Source organism: Periophthalmus magnuspinnatus, chromosome 20 (assembly GCF_009829125.3).
Source record: "Periophthalmus magnuspinnatus isolate fPerMag1 chromosome 20, fPerMag1.2.pri, whole genome shotgun sequence".
Lineage (NCBI taxonomy): Eukaryota > Metazoa > Chordata > Actinopteri > Gobiiformes > Gobiidae > Periophthalmus > Periophthalmus magnuspinnatus.
The window spans coordinates 25,255,944-25,276,939 of NC_047145.1; the positions used below are offsets into that span (position 1 = coordinate 25,255,944).

General features: G+C 41.0%; 2 protein-coding genes across 2 annotated transcripts; one reads left to right on the top strand and one right to left on the bottom strand.

The window, feature by feature from the left end:
• Positions 1–1,897: 1,897 nt before the first annotated feature.
• emc9 (ER membrane protein complex subunit 9) lies at positions 1,898–9,631 on the top strand. Its single transcript, XM_033985938.2, has 6 exons — positions 1,898–2,075; positions 2,620–2,840; positions 5,337–5,413; positions 5,930–5,999; positions 7,882–7,976; positions 8,153–9,631. The coding sequence occupies exons 2-6, from the start codon at positions 2,646–2,648 to the stop codon at positions 8,331–8,333; spliced, it is 618 nt and encodes a 205-aa protein (XP_033841829.1). The 5' UTR covers positions 1,898–2,075; positions 2,620–2,645; the 3' UTR covers positions 8,334–9,631.
• A 394-nt stretch (positions 9,632–10,025) lies between these two features.
• On the bottom strand, positions 10,026–20,932 carry irf9 (interferon regulatory factor 9). Its single transcript, XM_033985518.2, has 10 exons — positions 20,827–20,932; positions 20,015–20,081; positions 18,189–18,311; positions 15,999–16,179; positions 13,654–13,784; positions 13,371–13,452; positions 13,203–13,262; positions 12,571–12,957; positions 12,035–12,150; positions 10,026–11,830 (listed from the first exon to the last, which is right to left on the bottom strand). The coding sequence occupies exons 2-10, from the start codon at positions 20,069–20,071 to the stop codon at positions 11,699–11,701; spliced, it is 1,269 nt and encodes a 422-aa protein (XP_033841409.1). The 5' UTR covers positions 20,072–20,081; positions 20,827–20,932; the 3' UTR covers positions 10,026–11,698.
• Positions 20,933–20,996: the final 64 nt, after the last annotated feature.

Sequence of the window (20,996 nt, forward strand, 5' to 3'; positions counted from 1 at the left end):
AGTGTTTATGCATTTACTACTCCATGTTTTTTTAATCTTTCTAATGGGAATAGGATGAAACATTTTTATCTCTTGCACTTTACTGGCCTGTCAAGCCAGAACAACTTTATTCTACAGAGAAACTCTGGTCTAGTCTGGTGCTTCTTTATAGGTCAGTGATTTTTGAAGTGCCTTCCCTGCCGGGCATCACGTCACAAAAAAGATTCATAACCAGCTTGTAATTGTTATTTAAGAGGGTTAAATGGGCTTAAATTGTCAAGGTGGCGAGGGGATAAGAGTGATCATTCTCTGTTTCATAGTATGATTGAGGGAGCCATTTTCTAGAACGTCTTAGAGCATTCTGAAAATAAGATCTTTGATGTGATCCCAGAAGAATTTCTAAAAATTATTGGTCAGCCCGTCACAACCTGGAGCTTTATCTTTGGACAAACAACCAAACGCTTTTTCCAATTCTTGTATAGTTATTTCTGCTTCATAGATCTCTTTGAAACTATTATCAATTTTGGGGATTAAATCTTTAATAGTTTTGTAAATGGAGTCGGTGTGAGCTTTAGAGTAAGATGACGTGTACAGCTGCTATAAAAAGAAGAGATTTCTGTGGAGATCAGTTGAGGGTCAGTACAAAGTTGATCATTAATATAAACCTTTGAACTGCATTTCTTTCTTGCCTTTTCTTTTCCAAATTACAAAAATATGCTGTACTTTTTTCACCGAGCTCCACCCATTTTACTCTAGATCTAAGATATGCTCCTTTGGCTTTTTTAGTGTTAAAATCATCAAGGGAGCAATGAAGAATACTTTTTCGTTGTTTTATCATCAAAATGAGGTTTCGAGCAAATTTGGTTTAGATCCTTTACAATACCGGTTTCTTTCTGTGTACATTGTTTAGCTATTAATTGTCTATGCTTAATAGAAATTTGGCGTATTTTGAATTTAAAGAATTCCCACTTATCAATAAAACCCTTAAGATTTTTGTCAGAATAGATTGTTTCTAACAGTTCAATAACATCACTGCAGAAGTCTTCATCAGTGAGGAGTGAGGAGTTAAATTTCCTGTAGCCTCTTTTAAAGGGTTTTTTCACCTGAGGAGTCAGATTAAGTTGAATGGACTGTTTCCCTGAAAAATTGTTAGTATAATGTAAAGTTAATAATTTTTGGTCTGTGTTTATGTTGATTTTATTTGTGTTTGTAGGGAGACCAAGTTTTACTGTGCAATAATTTATGCTTTTGCCACTGTTTTAAAGGCCAAACCTTAAAAAGAACCCTGTCCAGCCTTTATATCTGAACTGTAAGCTTTAGCTATTTTTAACCAAAAAATCTGTGAAAATGTAGTTGTTTCTGTTTTATTGATTATATATTATGCACACACTGTTTTAAGGAGAAACTGTATTGTAATATGTATTTTAATACTGGATTTCATTAGGTTAGAGAATATTAAAAAGATAAATCTTCAACTTATTTTTGTTTTGTTTCACTGATTCAAGAAGTGAGTTTTTTTTACTTACAAATCTGTGTTGTAGTGAGTGAAGAAGTCTGACTGCTGATCCAAGAGGCCTCTTCAGTTCTGAACTGAAGAGGCTGCTCTGTCACGTGACCTTTAAACCCTCTATTTAAGCAGGTTATGTCCTGATAACAATATGACTGCAGATTGACTGGTTTACAAATATGATTTTCAATGTAACGAGATTTATTTCGTGAGGTAAATATCTTAATGGACATAAAAAGTAGTGAAAACAACAGCAAAACGACTACTAAAACTCTTTTTTTCCCCCATCCAGTCCAGTAGGAGCGCTGTCAGGCCTGCCTGCTGAAGGAATGAAAAACACGCGTTTCATCCAATCAAAAACCAGTGCGCTCTCCAGACAGCCAATCACTTGTCGCCATTTAACTTGTAGGCGGGACTTACCCTGACACTCATTTCCTGGTCTGTTCAGGTTCTCCGTTAATCCAGTGCCGATGTTTCTGAAATTATACATCAAAAATCATCTATGAACGATTACCCTTTGCTAACGTGAAGCACACATCCACGCGCAGGCTACCCGTCGAGGCAAAGTTTGTGTTTTGACCCGTTTCCCGTAAGTTAGAATTTGCATTTTTGAGTGTTGCTAATATGCTAATGCTAACCGCTCGGTGCATTATGGGTACTTCACTGTATTTACGTTAAAGGCTCCCTTTTTAAAATATATATTAGTATGATTGTATAAACTACACATTGAGATCTCGGTTTCAAATAAATATGAGTAATTGTGTCATTGGTCAGTTGCTGTGATAAACATGTACAGGACATAGACTTCTGTCCAAACACTACAGCCACGAAAGCTACAACATTTTAGATCATTTAATCATTATTTTGCCTGTATTCTTGTATCCATTAAGAGTATGTAATTATTTACACGACAAATCTCCTGAAGTCAGATCTACAAATGTTTCCCTGATTATTTCTGTAAGTGACAGGTCCAGTCTCCCTCTGTGTTTCTCCATCCTCACCATAACTACACATTCACTACAGACATTTGACCTGCTCCCATAGGAGGATGGGAGGACATCTGATACACAGGGATACAGAAGGAGGATGGGAGGGCATCTGACATTATTTGTTTGTTTTTTTTTCTTTTCCAGTAGTGTACCCTGTATCGATCGTCAGCATGGGGGAGGTGGAGCTGTCCTGTCAAGCCTATGTAAAGATGTACCTTCACGCTGCGCTGTTTCCTCGCTGCAGCGTAAACGGCCTGCTGCTCTCCTCTAGCTCCACAGGGGGCGCTGTCTGTATCACAGATTGTGTGCCGCTCCTGCACTCACACCTGTCTCTGGCCCCCATTACCCAGCTCGCCCTCACACAGGTACAGTGAACACAATAGCCCTCTGCATTTGACTCATCCTTCAGTGTCTCAGGATTAAACCTGTCGAGAGTAGACCCAGGGTCCTGGTCAGGAGCAGGGCTGCAAGATTAACTGCAATCAAATCAAAATATGAATAGATGCAATTAGTGTTGCCGAATGACTTGTAGTAGACAGAGTTTTGAAGAAAAGAGGTGTGACGCTGGAGTTCTAATGCAAGAGAAGTTTATTTACATCAGCACAGGACCCAGGTTCCGGAGACATGAACCCTCAACACATGATAGAGCTGTCGAGTCTAGTGCAGCCTAGTCTGGCTATGCTTCCATTGTAGGGAGTATTATGCCTCTGGTCAAGATAACAAGGATTGAGCTGGCAGTGAGAGCAAAGGCTGCATGTTTTGAAAAAAACATTTTCTCCACAAACAAAATCTGCCCGAGTACTGAACTGGATGATCCTCCAGACCTGAGCCAGGATCCTGGACAGGAAGATCATGCTGAATGATTAGGTTAAAGTGAACACTTTGGATTAATGGGGGGAAACAGAGTCACTCCACAGAGACACAGGATAGAACATGCAAATTCCACACAGAAAGACCCCACATGGGCTGGGAATTGTAAAGCTTCTAATATTTTTTTACCCCTAATGTTGCATTTTTAGTCACATACTATTTTTTTTAGAATAAGTTTTATTGCCAATTATTATTGTTAATGAACAAACCAAGAACAATAATACTGATACTTTACATTGAGGGTGTTCTGTATGTATGTCTATGGTGGAACGTACAACAGTTACCATGGAGACACAATGCACACATTAACGAGCACTGCCAAAAAAGTCTGAAAATGGTCAGAAAACTTGAGAATAATACATAATTGATTTAAAAAGCAAATGTTCAGAAGCCTGTGATCAGTATGAGAGTTCATGGTCCTTTTTTAGGAGATTAAAGCAAAAATGGTGAAAGTGACTCTTTGGAAGACTGTTGGCAAATATTAGCAAGCACAAATCAGCTCACCTTTTTTAGTTCCAGCTAAACCCACTCTTTCTGGTCAGATTGTGTTAAAATAAAACACACATTAAGTCTAACAAGTCTCACAAAAGTAAACGAGAGCTCGCTGGAACACCACAATAAACTTCTGGGTCACTACTGGTAAATACACCACTCTATAGTGTCAACATTAGTGACGACATCTGAATGAATGCTAAGGCTGGTATCTAGCATCTTTAAATCTCTGATCATTCTTTGATGTGTGATGTCACAACCCTGAGCTCTATACCAAATATACAGTGAGGGCAAAACAACAGAGCTAGTAGGTTAAGTGGGTTGCTTGCACTGATTTAGTTTCTAGCATTCTTCCTTGTTCTGTATCGCACCATATCTCTAAAGCACTTCTGTGGTTTCTAATTTAGCAATCAGCTAATCCTTAAACGCACAGACTCCATCTCTGCCTTGAAAGAAGAAGCTGAATGACTCAGATATTAGACCAAAATGAGACCAGAAACACGCACTACTGAGGATAGCTAGAACTCTATATGATAATGGTTAGTTAGATAACTTCTGTCTATCTGGACTAGACTAACTAACATGTAGCTCATGGTAATCTGTGGCTGTCTGAAGCTATAAACAAGTCTAAAATGTTATATTTTTGTACTGTTCTGTTTTCTTTTCTAGTGTAAGTTGAGGTAAGGCTAGTGGGTGACAAATTAGCTTTTTAAAGCTACTTAACATGTAAACCTAAACCTTAGCCATTTTCCCCACCTTAGCATAAAGATGAGGAAACTTAATCAAACCCTAACCTTAACCATATCCCGTTTACTAACTTAAAAATAACTCTTCCTAAACTTCATCACTTCGAATGACCGATTATAACAGACTGTCCCTTCCTCCTGACTGGACATTTGACTCTATGCTCCCAAGGACCTCTTAGCTGCCCAAAAAACTGCCTGAAATAAATACTAGTGAATTTGTAACTTGTACTCAGTGTTTTTGTTGAAAAAGCTTTTTTTTTTCCATAAATATTGCCCATCAGGATGTCTTCAGATGGCATGACTTAAGCTTCCTATGAAAGATTGTAAAAACATCCCATATTCACAGAGCTTTTGCAGTCCTAATGGCAAGCTTTTCTGATTCAATCTACAAATGCAAAACAAGGACTTGGATGACACCTGGTGGCAAAGGTACAGATTTCAATTCCATTTTGAAGGTTATTAGGTCAATTTTGTTAAACCTGGACTAGAATGACCCTCCAGTAATTACTCCTGATCAAATCCTACCTCATAATCTGGAAATGGCTCCCCGGGCAGAGCCCTGCAGGTTGATCCAGAGACAATGAAGGACGGTTCAAATGCAGAGGACATATTTCACTACAGGGACAATCAAGTTCAAACTAATTCAACAAATAACTGCTTTGCTCAAAGCAACAGCAACAAAAAGCTTTGGAGAGAGTTAATGATAAAACTACCATTTAACTTATTTTTGACAAACTTTACTCCTGTGTTTAGGTCGACGTTTGGTGTTCACAGACGCAGCAAAGGATTGTGGGATATTATCAAGCCAATGCTTGCGTTTCCGACAGCAGGTATTAATTATACCATTAATTATACCACTACAACTTCTACTAATTTTTCCTCAGGTATGACAGTGTAAAAAATGATTTCAAATAATCGTGATTTCAATTATGGCTTAAATAATCATCATGATAGAGATTTAAAGCCCCATGTGTAACTTTTTAGCCAAAAATAGACTAAAATATGAGCATGTTCTTTTTCATTTGTGATGTTTTTACTGCTCTGAAAAATGTAGTAAAAACCTGTGTCCTTATTGTGAGCGGGCTTGCATATCCACGAACCTCTTACTTGCTTGTCATCATGGAAATTTTCTTCGTTTGTCTATAAAATTCCATTATATATATGGATTTAACTTTCTCTTTCCATGGAATCATTCAAACGTGACATGCCACCTCCAGAAAGTTCCAGTTTTGCTTTAAAATGTGTAATACTGAAGTTTCCAAACAAAGATGGAAATAAATCATAATATATTGCCTTTAATGTATGTCTTTTATTTATTAGTTAAAACTTGTTTCTTTCTTCCACAGCCCAACTCCATGTGCTCTGAAGATCGCAGATAAAATAGCTGAACAGTTTGACGGCGCAGTTTTGTTAATGGTGAGTTCATTCTATAGAGGTAATGCACTGACATGATTTTATTTGAAAAGCGCCCCTCCTCATTCTGACCAGGGCAGAACTATGAGCAGCTCAACACACTACATGTGTTTATCTGATTTTTATTGCCTCATTTTTGCCCATGGAGCTATTCTTTTTTAGCTCAAATTATCTTTATACGGTAAAATGGAAAGTGACAGTAGCTCCTCTGTTGTTTTGACTGTGCAGAGTGTAGTTAGTAGTAGTTGGCGTGTTAGCTAATGACAGGAGGAGATAAATGTTACTTCAACTCACCCACAACAATGAATTTCCTCAACACACGACTCGGAGACATGTGATTTAAAGAGAGAAACGTACAATTCATCTGCGTCTGACCCAAGTCTGTATCAGTGTGAGTGTGTCTGCAGTGTCCCTGTGGTCTCACTCTTCTCTGGTTTTCTTCTGGTGATTTGATTGTCTTGTTTTAGAGTCAGGTACAAACTAAATATTGATCAAAGTTGGAGACTTGTATATTTGTTCTTAAACTGTAGCAGCTCTTTCACATTTTAGTGTGTGGAGCATTTACAGAAGAATTACTCACCATTTACTCTCAGATAATGTTGCCACTGATTCTGAATATTTTGAATGTTTTGATGTCATCTGCATAACCTCTATAACCTACTGAACCTACTGTCGTATGAATAAATGTACATGTAAATATGCAGTAGATCAGTCGACTACTAAAATAATCAGTTGCAGCTCTAATGGTCATTTCTTTTGTACACTGAGACTTTTTTAATACAGTTTTAACCAAATAGAGGTGGAAATATGGAGACTGAAGGCTTCTAGATGGAGATTATTTACAAATAAAGTGTATTATCAATGAAAAGCAGAAAATGTTTACTCTTTTCTATACAATAATGCCACAGCCTTTGTTATAAAAGGTGTTTTCATGTCTGTTTAGTCCAGAGAACGATTATGATTATCAAAGTATGACCAGGATTGTGTTACAGTCGACTAGTCACGATTAGTCAATTAACCCTAGAACAGTGCCTCTCAAACTTTACACACCAAGTACCACCAAAGAAAAGATTTGGCTTTCCAAGTACCACCAGAGCTAAACCAGGTCTATAACAGGACTATTCCAGGTCCAGTCTAGGAATAAACCAGGTCTAAAAGTGGACTACATTAATTCCACTGTAGTTTTAGACAAGAAATGATTCAGAGGAGGATAAAAGTAGATAAAATGAAGTGTAAATGAGTCAAACCCATGAGTCAAACTTTAGAGCTTGTCCCAGTGCCACCTGAAGGAGCTCACTGCAGTTGAGAAACACTGCTCTTGTATGTTCATAGTCAATCAATCAAACTTTATTTCTATAGCACCTTCCAACAACCAAAGCCGACCGAAGTGCTGTACAACATTAAAAACAAGATAAAAAACAATAAACGTCATACAAATAGGTCAACAAAGCACATTACACCATTAAAATAAACAAAGTGTCACAAGGCTATTAAGTGTTAAAAGCCATTCTAAATAAGTAGGTTTTAAGTTTGGCTTTGAACAAAGGAAGGTCAGCGATGGAACGTAACTCAATGGGCAAAGAGTTCCAGAGTTTTGGACCGGCCACTGCAAAAGAACGATCGCCCCACTGTTTGCACCGGGACCGGGGGACCTCCGGTGAAGGTTGCCCGCCAGATCGTAGAGCTCTGCTGGGTTGGTGAGGGGTCAAAATCTCACACAGGTAGGAAGGTGCAAGACCATTGAGTGCATTAAAAACAAACGTCACAATTTTAAAATGAATTCTGAACTGGACAGGGAGCCAGTGCAAGGAGTACAGGACATAGTGTAATTGATGGTGAAGTAGATGTTTTCATTTAGTAAATACTTCTCTTTTCTGGTCCGTAGCTCGATGGCAGTAAAATGTCTGCAGATTACAGGGTTCCTCCCATCGTCATGTATGAACGCAAGGATTCAAGATGGACGCTCAAAGATAAGCACACGTAAGATACAACTCTGCTCCTTTTCTGCTCCTCTGGCTCTGCTCATTATCATTTCTCCAACTACACCACACCATTTGCAGATTCACTAGAGACATTTGACCTGCCTCCATCTCATTCTAACACTACAGGGATACAGAAGGATGGGAGGGCATCTGACACATTTGACTTGCTTTCAGGATAATGATGCGCCAATGGGAGGAGACCAGGGCTGTTGCATCTCAGCTATTGGACACCGGTGATCACATGACCCTCGTGGATTTCGACTCGCACCTCGATGACATCACCAGGGACTGGACCAATCAGAAACTGAACCACAAAATCAGTGAGCTCTCGTGTCCCGCCAATGGCACCATCTGAAGAACCGAGGTTTAGAAGGAATTTCACACACCCACAAAGCATCTTCTATCACATCTGTCCATGAGTTTCAGAATCATAAAACCACAGACTGTATATATAAATGGACACATAGCTAACACAGTAGGAAGTGGTCACGGGTGCTGTTCCGGCTCCAGTTCACTTTACATTGAAAAATCATCACCCCTCTTTGTAACTGCTTCTGTTATTGTCACTTAAAATATTTGTATTAAGGCTCTACATGATCCTGGTGTTGTCATTTCGCTGTTTTGTTCCTAAATCAAGATATGAACATTAATAACAGAACAATGAGCTGCCCTCTTTCACTAAAGTTTCTTCTGCTACCATTAGCACTCTGGCTCATTAGTTGCTATGATACTCGCGGTCACAGTTCCAAATATGGAACTCTGCTCTGTCCAAACGAAGCTCATCGAGACTAGCAGTTATGGGGGTGAATTTGGAGCCAACGCTGTGGGTGGACGTCACACTCACTTAGTCCACGTCTTTGACAACAGTCCTAATATTTTGCCCATAGACTGCATATAGTGATGAACAAAATATACATTTAATTAGTAGTGGTAGTTTTAAAATAATGAGTACAATTTTGTAATATGTGTGCCATTAAAATAGTGATGAAATAATTAAGAAGCTGTCACTAAAAAAATCATGACATTGGGTCCTCAATGTAACCTTAGTCTTTAAAAGCAAACCCACTGTAACAAATGACTTCATAATGAAGACAATAATGTTTCAAGATTTCTATTTACCTTGACCTTTGAACGCAGATGCTAAGAGCATTAATAAAGCCTTTTCTGTAGTGACCCACATTTGTTAGGGTTGTAAAAGGTATCAAAAATCTGATACTAATCGATAATAAAACTAGTATCAAAACTAGATGCTCATTTCAGCCTGTATTGATACTAAAGAAATGAACCTTTCCTGAATAAGTTTATAATGATGACACAGACTAGTACACACCCGTGGATCACTATGAACCTACTGCACACTGAGGGAGTACACACATGGGAAGAGAAAAGAGTCCTACCATTTAATGTGGAAAATCACATTCTGTTGTCTAAATAAAGAGTGTTATTATCATCATGGTATCAAAATTGGTATTGCGTGTTGAGTCTATTCCCAAGCATCGAACTTGAGTTTCAAATTTTAGCATTGTAACAACACTACTGGTTGTTCAAATATAGTTTCTTTCCCTCGCTCTACATCTCCACCAGAGAGCATTGTTCTGTCCACAAATGCTAAGACCTTTTATTATTTAATAAAATATTTAAATGATTAACAACAAACTGTATTGTATTGTTTTCTGCCTCTTTACCTGAGAAATCAGGACTAAACCAGGACTAAACTGGGAACTACCTCTAACCTAGGACTAAAGCAGGTCTAACCCAGGAACTATGCCTTAACCAGGACTAATCCAGGATTAATCCAGGAAGCAAGACTAAACCAGGATTTGCCCAGGATTGACCCAACTACTACCCAACTACTACAAAACTAGACCTTAACCAAGACTAATCCAGAAACCAAGACTGAACTATGCCAGAACGAGGACTAAACCAGGTCTAACCCATGACCACCAGAAATGAAATTTAACTCATTGTTACCCAGGTGTAAGCTTGAAACCAGCTTGAAACCAGGTCTGACTCAGGAACTAGATCAGTTGATGTCTCACGCAAAGTATCTTAAAATGGTGGATTATTTTATTTAAAAAAAAAAAAGTTATCCCAAAAATGATATGAGACTTTAAATTGGATTAAATAAAGAGACGACCAAAAAAACAAACACTTGTACAGAGAATTATATTTAAGGTCATAATTTGTAACATTTAAATACACAGGTTTTATATGTAGTGCTTCCTGTCACCAACATAGTATTCTGTTTCTATGACAACAATAACACATATTTAAGGTTAAAAAGTGAAAAGTGCTACATCTAAGTGCGTACAGTGGACTTTTCTACCAAACATGAACAGCTGTTCAGGGAATCTGGAATGGGGCTGGGGCAGAGGACTTATCACCAGTGATTTCACTGTTAATGCTCAAGTTTTCACACTTAAATCTTAAAACTTTTAGGTCTACACTGTGTCACCATAATAACGGCTGAAAATTCTACTATACATGTAGGACACCCCCAGTGCGATGTCACTGCAAGGTATCGATTTGAGCAAAGCAACAGTCACTGTTGTGGCTCATGATTCATGTAAACTTATATATATATATATATATACTTATTTATAGTTCAACATGTAACTTTTATACTGAGGGGTCTGTTACTAGCGTGTCCCCATAGAGAGGTTCTTACGTTTACTGAAACATCTTGCATTATTTAATTACAGATGTTACTTTATGGTAAAAAAAAAAACTAACTTTGTCTTGTGCTATCACCTACTTGTCTTAATAGAAATAGATACATTTAAAGTCATACTGTTGAACATTGCAGGCATAACAATAAAAGCTCCATGGAGGTTTCAACAGCGGGACACAAAAATGTTTTGGGCAACAGTGGACAACAGTGTCCAGACCACTGTCAAAACGTTCTCTTCACTAAATCACTCCTGGACGAGTGAGGAATGACAACGTCTCAAGCTCCATGGAGAAAAGTTACATAGAGCACCTATGGGACTAAAGTGGGACTAGAACCGGACCAAACCAGGTGTGCATCAGGACTAAAGACTGGTTTATGGTAGACCTGAACCAGACGAGCTGCGGAGCTAAGCAGGGTCCACAAAATAAACTACTGTGAGCTTTAAGTCATGTACGCTGTGACCTCCTCAAAAACAGACCTGGAGTTGTGTTCCTTTCATTCACACATGTTTGAGTCACACTTTATTAGTCTGTCTATATCTCCAAAGCTCAAAATGCTCTGTTCCACCTTGTGATGTCATTGTTTATTATTGTATTGTATTGTAGTTTTCAAGTTAATAGCTACCTATGCAGGGTTTGTGTGTTAAGCGTGTGAATGAAACAAAACACAACTCGAGGTGTGCGATGGTGAAACATTATAACATAGATCAGAAAATATTGTAATATGGGCCCTTTAAATCGTACAGATTTTGTTAATAGGACAATACATCCTTGCTCCAAGATGTTGACATGTAGTAACTTTTCAACTGGGGTGCACGTACAAGAGTGTCCAGGAGCTGTGCAGCACATCCGTGCAGATTTTAAGCTGGACTATAAACCTCAAAAGCTGCTGTGAATGCAGCCCGAAAGAGGAACCTACACAAGTTCATACTTCACAATGGTCAAAGAACTATCACCGACAAGTCAGAAATATTTCACCCCATCCCACCCTCCTCAGTCTGTGGTTCCAGATTTACTGTGGTCCTGGTTCAGTCCTGGTCTACTCCTGGTCTAGTCCACGGGCTCCAGGTCTAGAGTGATCTCTCTCATGGGACTCTGATCGGCCAGAGTCTGTAAGAAGTTTATGGAGCGGACGATGGACTCAAAGTTCTCCACCTGCTGCTCTGCCCACGGCAACCCGATCTGAGGAGTGGAGGAAGTATTATTTATAGTACAAATACAACCAGGGCTATACATCAAGTACTACAACAACTGCTACTAATATTACTGGTTTTGCAACCCAAGGAGTAGCAGTAGTAGTAGTAGTAGTAGTTGTAGCAGTCACAATATTAGCAATACTAGTAGTAATAGTGGTAGTAGTAGTATTAACAGTAGTAGTAGTAGTACCTGTACTATGATGAGTTTCTTGCTTGTGTCCTCGGCCTCGCTGAGCTCTTCTCCAAAACACAGAGTGAAGCTGCACTGAGGTCGCTCTCCTCCGTTTGCACAGAACAGCTCCAGCTCTGAACACACAAACACGTTTAGTTTAGGGACTTTATAACATGGTCTCAAATCTGTGTCAGATGCCCTCCCTGTGTGTCAGATGCCCTCCCGGTGTGTCAGATGCCTTCCCTGTGTCTCCATGGGGTCTTATTCTGTGTAAAAATAGCTAACCCTGTAGTTTAGACCTCTGCAAACATGTTCTGAAATTCCCTTCTGTGTCACATGCCCTCCCTGGTTTATTGATTGGTTTAGTCATTGGTTTATTCCTGGTTTATTTCTGGTTTAGCACCTGTATTCATTCTTGGTTTAATCAAACTTTACTCCCTGTTTTACTCACCTTTTAGTCCAGTTTTAGTCCAGTTTTAGTCCAGATTTGGTCCAGATTTAGTCACTCTTTAGTCACGTTGCTTTAGCCCCACTTTCCCTGTGCTTGCACTCACGTTGTTTGAATGTTTCTTTGCAGAAGAGCAGCACTGGCTCTGTGTTCCTCTCCATCTTATGTAGGCCTTGCTCTGAGTGTGGCCCGGTCCAGAACACCCGTCCCTGGCAGAACCTCTTGCCGTAGACCCCTCTCTTGGTGGAGGTCAGCAGGATGCCTTTCTCCATAAAGGGGAGGAGTGTGTGCAGCGCAGCTAGCTCCTCCCCGTGCCCCAGAGACAACCCTGGATCTGGCAGGGGCACACGGGGAAACTGTGCCCCCTGTGGGACCGAAGAGGGAGGGCAGAGCGGAGAGCGCAGGTACTGGATTCGAACATCCGAACTACAGACCTGCTGTCGAACCACCTCCTGTCCCAAATACTGCACCACCACACGGAAAGAGTCTGTGCCTGGGAAAAAGGAGAGAGACACTGGGTTTAGACTGGGGTTTGGACCGGAGCTTAGACCAGGTTTAGACCGGGTTTAGACCGGGTTTAGACCTGGTTCAGTCCTGGTTTAGTTCTGTTTTAGTTCTGCAGGAAGTGGAAACAATACAGAGGTGGTCCTAGTTTAGACCTGGTTTAGTCAAATTTTAAAGCTCCTCAAATGAAATAACACCTTTATAGTTGCTGAACAGCCTGTGCTTTGTTGTTACCTGTTTGAGCAGATGGGACAGTCTCCTCGATCCGGACATCCAGTGTGATCTCATCCATCTCTGAACCACAGAAGGAAAAGTGTGAATGGATTTATGGAAGTACAAGTTTCCATAAACATATTTATTATTTAATATTTTATGTTTGAATATTGGTGGAGTGTAACAGACCTTCAGATGGTCTGGGGATGTGGTTGGTCACTGTCTCTTCGCTCTCAACTGGAATCTCACTTGGTAAAAAGACTTCAGTAAACTAGAGAAACAAATCACAACATGCATTATTATTTATCACATTAGTCCAGATTTAGACCTGGTTAAAATCCTGGTTCAGTCCTGGTCTAGTCCTGGTCTAGCCCTCGTTTGGACCTGGTCTAGTTCTGGTTCAGTCCTGGCTCAGTCCTGGTTCAGTCCTGGTCTATTCCTCGTTTGGACTTGGTCTAGTCCTGGTTCAGACCTGGAGGCTGGTCTCTGGACTGCACTCTTCAGTTTTGATGTGTTTAAGCTCAGGTTCACTTTGGTCTGCGCTCCTTCGTTTCTGTTTTCGTCCGCTCCTCTCACGAATCTTCTTTTCAGGAGGCGTCAAACCTGAGAAATAAACACAAAAATTAAGATTAAATAAATGTATCTATAAAAAATCTCCAAAAGTCAATTCCACCAAGGTCCATTCTCCTGCTGTATTTCTCCAACCACAGCATCTGCAAAATGAATATTTGATCTGCTCCTGTCTCAGACTAACACTGCATGGACACAACAGGATGGGAGGGCATCTGACACACAGGGATACAGCAGGATGGGAGGGCATCTGACACACAGGGATACAGCAGGATGGGAGGGCATCTGACACAATTAGTTAGAAATGAGTTATGAAACCATAAGTACTGCAGTCATATGGCACTACTGCTCTGATGTTTATTATCCAGACTGGGAGAGCATTTCTTAAAGGCTTTTACTGAGCTTTTTTCTGTTCTTCTGTTTCCTCATCACAAACACACTTCCTCTCACGCCACAGGCTCGACTAACAGAGTTTAAGTCGTGACTCAGAGGAGCGGAGTTTGATCCCTAACAGTTTGTTCACTTTGAGTTCAATGGATCACAGAAAAAAGGATTCACCATGGCAACGGTAAACCACAGGAGGCATCCATCTTAGTGACAGGGGTCATGTGAGGTTAAATAAAGTTTGATATTAAAATGGGATGTTAAGTAATACCTTAATGAATAATTAGTATGATGCATTAAAACACAAATGTTTTTAGACTTTTGTAGCTCATAAAGTACTAATACAACACCATCATTTTGTACATACAGGTCTGATATATATGAGAGCATTTGGAGCAGAAACATCAACTGTACTTTTATACGTGGAATTAAATACATTTATTAAATGAATATTAAGGCAACACTTCACATCCATTTGCCTGACACCAGCTGATAAACTCCACCTGAGATGTGCTATATTCCATCTATCCATCCATCCATCCATTTTCTTCCGCTTATCCGGGGCCGGGTCGCGGGGGCAGCAGTCTAAGCAGGGACTCCCAGACTTCCCTCACCCCGGACACGTCCTCCAGCGGGACCCCAAGGCGTTCCCAGGCCAGCCGAGAGACATAGTCCCTCCAGCGTGTCCTGGGTCTTCCCCGGGGCCTCCTCCCGGTGGGACATGCCCAGAACACCTCCCTAGGGAGGCGTCCAGGGGGCATCCTGAGCAGATGCCTGAGCCACCTCAACTGGTTCCTCTCAATGGTGTGCTATATTATAAATTACAAATTGAAAGAAAATGTATAAAACTGGAAAAATAAATCCTCATCATTAAACATTGTTTTAACCATTCCTCTTCTGACAATGAGGAAGGGAACTGTCCAATCAGAGCTCTCCTTCAGGAGCAGACTCTGTTAAATCAGGGTTAGAAGAACCTGCTCTGGACCAGGTTCACAGAGGGAGTTACCACAGTGAATCAAAGAGAGAGTGAACATAAACCCTGAGCTGACCTCTTTTCAGGGTTAAAGTCTGACTTTGGACTAAACCTGTGAAATAGGACCCTGGAGTTATGTTTTGTTTCATTCACACATGTTTAACATGTTCTTCTCTCAAACAGAAAACACTCTGTTCCACCTTGTGATGTCATCATGTGGTGATACAGGAAGTGCTCCACTGTGTTTTTGAACTCCATTCACTAGAATCATTTGGATGATTTCAGCTCTGGAATTGCTAATCTCTACTGAATAAAAGATAAAAGGAGCTGTTAAAATTACCACTTCATGACATCACAAGGTGAAACAGAGCATTTTGACCTTTGGAGATGTAGACACGCTAATAATAAAATTTTACTCAAAACGTGTGAAGAGTCAAGAGTCAGTTTGATGTAATGTAGGGCCTGGTGAATATTAGGTGCACTTCATGAACTAGTTTGTGGTTTGTGTTTTCCACTTCTCTTTTTTCATTTACCACAAAATAAAAGTACATTTTGAAACATTTTATTCTCACAAGACCACACCCAAAAATAAACCTATGTACTTTCCACAGTCGTGCTTCCTTTAGCCTTTAGACAAGACACTGGTAAAGATGATTTTCTGAGCTTCTCTTATTTATTGGTAGAATCATAAAAGACCCAGTCCCGTGTACAAATCACTCATGTCTATAAGCCCCCGTTATCTCTGCAGGTCTGCTTAAGACCTGGTTTAGTTCTGGTTTAGTCCCGGTTTAAAGGACTGAAACAGGACTAAACCCGGACTAAACCAAGACAGGACCGACCCAGGATTAACTCAGGACTACATGTACGGGTGCCTGGAGGGCCATACTCACTCTGCTCGTTGACAGGCACCAGTCTGTAGACTTTGTACGGTTCGGAGATGTCCAGCTGAGCACGTTCATTCACTTCACTGAACTCTGGACTTTTGTTTAAGGCGCAGCGCAGACGCGTTTTCCACGACGCCGGATTATTCAGCTCCTCATCTGTCAGTTTGCCTTTGTACTGCGCCCACGCCTGGAAAAAACAGTAATGATCATACAGTTTAAAAGTGGGAACTGTGAACAATATAAAAATATATACATTGCTTGATTTTTTACAAAGGACAGCTGTCACAGTTGTAGCAGCTGCAGTTTGGTCATTTTGGTCAAGGCCACATCTCTCCATTTATACAGGCATGCAGGACTCCCACTAAGGACCATAAAACTTGGATGTAATCTAATTTTGTTAGACTCTGCTTTGAATTTTGCTGCGCACTGCCTTTAACCCGACTGTAGTGCTGTAACCGTAAAATATAGATCTACAGAATGAAAGGAACATGTCATAATGGGTGAGTGTAGCGGACCAAAGGATGCAGACTCTGGGAATATTTACAGGATTTATTGTAGAAATGGGACAAGTACAAACAGAGGGTGATCCGGAGGTGAGCAGGTGAGCAGGTGAGCAGGTGAGCAGGAACACGGGACACAGAAACAGACAACATGAAGGGACGACAGGAAGACAGACAGGCAGACCAGACGGGCGTAGGGCAGAGCGGGCAGGAGACATCCAGGGCCGGAGCATGACAGGAACACAGGGACGGCAGGAACAAGAGAAGACGACACAGACAGGGTGAGGACATGCAGACGATCTCGCACCGAGTGTCTTCCCCCATCTCCTCTTATCCATGGCTGGTGTGGTGATTAGCCAGATGGGGAGCAGGTGTGCGCGGGAGGACCCGAGAGCTCCGCCCAGCTCCAGGTACAGGTAGGTGAGGGAGGGGGAAGAGCACACAGGGAGGAAAACCAGGAGTGGACAGTGCAGATCATGACAGAACAGTGTGATTGGTCTAACACAGGGGTGTCAAACATATTTTCACCAAGGGCTACATTAGCAAAATAGCTGCTTTCAAAGGGCCAGATGTAAAATAAATCTAACTACTTTTTTTAACTTAATGAACAGTTTCTGTATTTATTACTTGTTCAAGTGACAAATATTGCATATGCATTAGCCTAGATGTAAAATGTGGCTGTATAACTGCTTATCTCCTGATAAAATTACATTTTAAGACCATCATACTTTTAGTTTACCCTGTCGAGGGCCATATGAAATGATGTGGAGGCCCACATTTGGCCCCCGGGCCTTGAGTTTGACATATGTGGTCTGACAGGTATCTACACTTCAAACTCCGCCCCTGCAGTCAGGTGTTTGTATCAGAAACACCGGACTGTAAACAGGGCCGTCCTGTGGGACGACTTATGTCGGTTTCTGTTCTGTTGCACGAAGAACAGGCACAGAGACACGGGAATCGTTCTGCACATCTTTATTCTGAGTTACAGCAATACAGTCGATTTAAAGGCAGTGTTCAGCAAAATTCAAAGCAGAGTCTAATAAAGTGAGCAGAGTCTAAAGCGGAGTCAAGTGAGTAGAGTTTGACAAAGTGAGATGCACCAGTGTTGTATTATCCTCCCAAAGAGGTGGTCACACATTCCCGTGTGAAATGAGGCTACACATAAGAAATGTGGCCTTAACCAAAATGACCAGAATGTAGCTGCTGTCCTCCCTTAGTGTGATATATGACCACTGCTGCATGATGGGAAATAGAACATCTGCAGTGCACGTGCCCCCCGCCTGGTTTAGACCTGGTTTAGATCTGGTATGTTTTAGAGTTAAGCAAATTTTCTTTTTAGTTTTCACGGTGTTCACGGTGTGAAGGTGGAAAGTGTGAATGAGATTAAACATTGGCACATCAACATCAGTAAGGAGCGTGACGTCCTTTTATTAGAGAAGAAAACCAGGGTAGCTACAATCTGGTTTATATCTGGTTTATATCTGGTTTAGACCTGGTTTAGACCTGGTTTATATCTTGTTTATATCTAGGTTGGTTTAGTTCCATTGCCGTAGGAATGTACGTCTAACACAGAACAAAACCAAAACATACTTCTAAGAAATCAATGCTCTAAATCACTGGAGATTATTCATGAATGAGGAACTAAACTGAGTTCACTATGGGGTCAGTTTCATTTGTGTTTGAATTTGTTTCTGACCTTAAAGATGGCAGCGTCCTCATCTTTCCGGAAGTCCTGTTTTCCGGCATGTTTCCATGGAATTCTGAACATGGTTTTATCCTCATCGTCCCAAACGACGCCTGGATATTTCCCACTGTTCACCTGTAAACAAAACAAAGCTCAAGGTTCTGTTGGAGCACTCAGCTTTGTGTCACTGAAAAGAGGTTTAGTTTAGCTCAGTGTGAATCACCATGGTAACAGACTCCACACTGCTACCCTGTCAGATCTGGTTTAAGATTAGAAAAAATGACACAAATAATGTCGATTTTATTTTAGTGTTACAAACATGTCACCTAAACTGGGGGTTTGAAATATTAATCTCTCGAAGCTTGTGTAAACTTATAAATAACAACCACTAACTTTTTCTTCTTTTTTTCTGTAATAACCTTCACCTGTGCCCCTGAGATAGCTCCTCCCTCTTCCCTCAAGCCCGGCTCTACTGGCTGAGCCGTGCCAGCCTCTGCCTGATCTGTGCTGCATCATCAGTGGCTCAGAGTTGTTTCTCAAAGCCGGCTCCCTCTGTTTGGGCCGAGAAGGAAGTGACTCTGGAGGAACGCACTGCCAAAGCAAGAGACCTCAGCTTTAAAAAACACCCCCAGAAGATCCAGCTTCAAGCAACACGTGAACCTGAAGTGACTCAGTTTGCTTTGGTTTGGTTTTATCAACTCAGAGTTGACTCCACAACTCAGAGTAAGTTCAGCCAGATCCTAGAAACAGGGCTCTAGAAAAGTTCAGACTCATTGAACTTTCTAAAAATACACAGAGATATTATTGTGGATTTCCAGGCAAACTCTGGGCTAAACATCGTTGAGACTAAAACATTGTTGTCATATTTAACATTTTTAGTCAGTACCACTTTATGACAGCTACACTATTTACAACCTAGGAAATGTTTGAGGAAAGACTGATATCATAATGAACAAAGTTTATTGAGAATGTAACTACTTAACTAAGGGGTTAAGGTATTTATGAGACTACTGTAACGTCCTGCTCACTGGCCTCTCCAAACGAGCCTTAAGACAGAACAGTACATCCAGAACACTGCTGCTCGGGTCCTGACTAGAACCAGGAAGTACTTCACACATGTCCTGTGCTCAGGTCTCTGCACTGGCTCTTGTGGCTCAGAGAATAGACTTTAAAGCAGCTCTGCTTGTGAACAAGTCTCTCCATGGACCAGCACCAAAGAACATCTCCCAAATGAGCCACATGAACCATCTCACAGTCTGAGGACTTAAGGGACCAGCCTCCTGCTTTAGTCCTGGTTCAGTGATTTTAATATCTTTCTTATTCTGTATAGCATTTTAATTACTTTGTGGACCAATTGTGCTATGCAAATAACTTTGTCCTCCAAATCATGACAAATATATGATTAAATCAGGACTAAACCAGGACTAAACCAAGACTGCACCAGAACTAAACCAGGCCCATTTTAGTTTTAAAATGTCCCTTATGGATTTTATAAAACACCAAAAATCCTTTAAGGTCTAAACTAGAGAGCAAAAGAAAAACATAAAATCTCTCGACTGGACAAACTATTTGAATATGCTAAGTCTCAGGCACAACAGACCCAGTCTATAAACAGAAACTGGAGACAAAAGCTGCTTCCAGTTTCAGAGTATCCCTTCAGACAGATATAAGACAGTGTCCAGCCCTAATCTGACCACAACTGAAGAAGCAGCCAAACATCTTCACTCTAAAATGTTTTGTCAAGTTACAGGTTTTATATTTTTCTTCTGCCGTGGGTCAGAGCTGGACTGAGGAGTCACACAAATGTCTAAACTGGATGAAACTCCTCCAAAGCTCACCTGCTCCACCATCCAGGCGCGCAGCTTCCGAGTGGAGCGCACCTTCCCCACGACCATGGCCTTCACTCTGAAACAACACGACACACCCACACGTTACAACACAAACACGGACACATAGACACACAGCACGGACACACAAACACAAGCGCGGACACACAAACACAAGCGCGGACACACAAACACAAGCACGGACACACAAACACAAGCACGGACACACAAACACAAGCGCGGACACACAAACACAAGCACGGACACAGCACAAAGGCTTTAGATATAAACGAATCAACAGAGCCTCATCCGGAAATACACCAATATGCCTTTTAAGGGGAAAACAAACACACAAACAAACATGTAAACACACACACAGGGAGGATCGCGGTACTGAGAGGTCAGATGAGGACACACGATGTAGAAGATAAGTTTATAAGCAGAAATACCAAAGCAAAAGCGATAACGAGACGAGCAGATATCACCAGGACACGAACGGACTAAACCCGGACTAAACTAAAACTTGGATCGTATAACGTATAGATTTTAATATATCTTTTTAATTTGATGCCAGTTGCTTTTAAATAAAAATACAAAATTAGAGCTGGACCATACCCGAAACACAAAACTAGGACGAACTTTTTACGCATTACGCCCGTTTACAGTTTGCACTTTAACCACAGCTGATAACATTCTGCACTAACTCTTTACAGTAAAACTATGCACATTTCACACATAGTTGTCTATGTTTTCGCAGTGTTTTTGGCGCAGATTTCCTCGCGCAGTGCGGATGGATTTGCAGAAGTGTTGTAAGTTTCGTTTACCTTTGTGTGGATCCGCTCTCTTTGGTTTCTCTCTGATTTCTCTCTGGTTTGTCGCTGTTTCCCGGTGCGCACTGCACAGTGCGCTCGCTCCTCTGCGCCTCAGACGGAGCTCAAGCCTCTTCCTCGAAATCACGTGACTTTGGGGAAGTGTGCGAGGCGCGTTCTGGCCG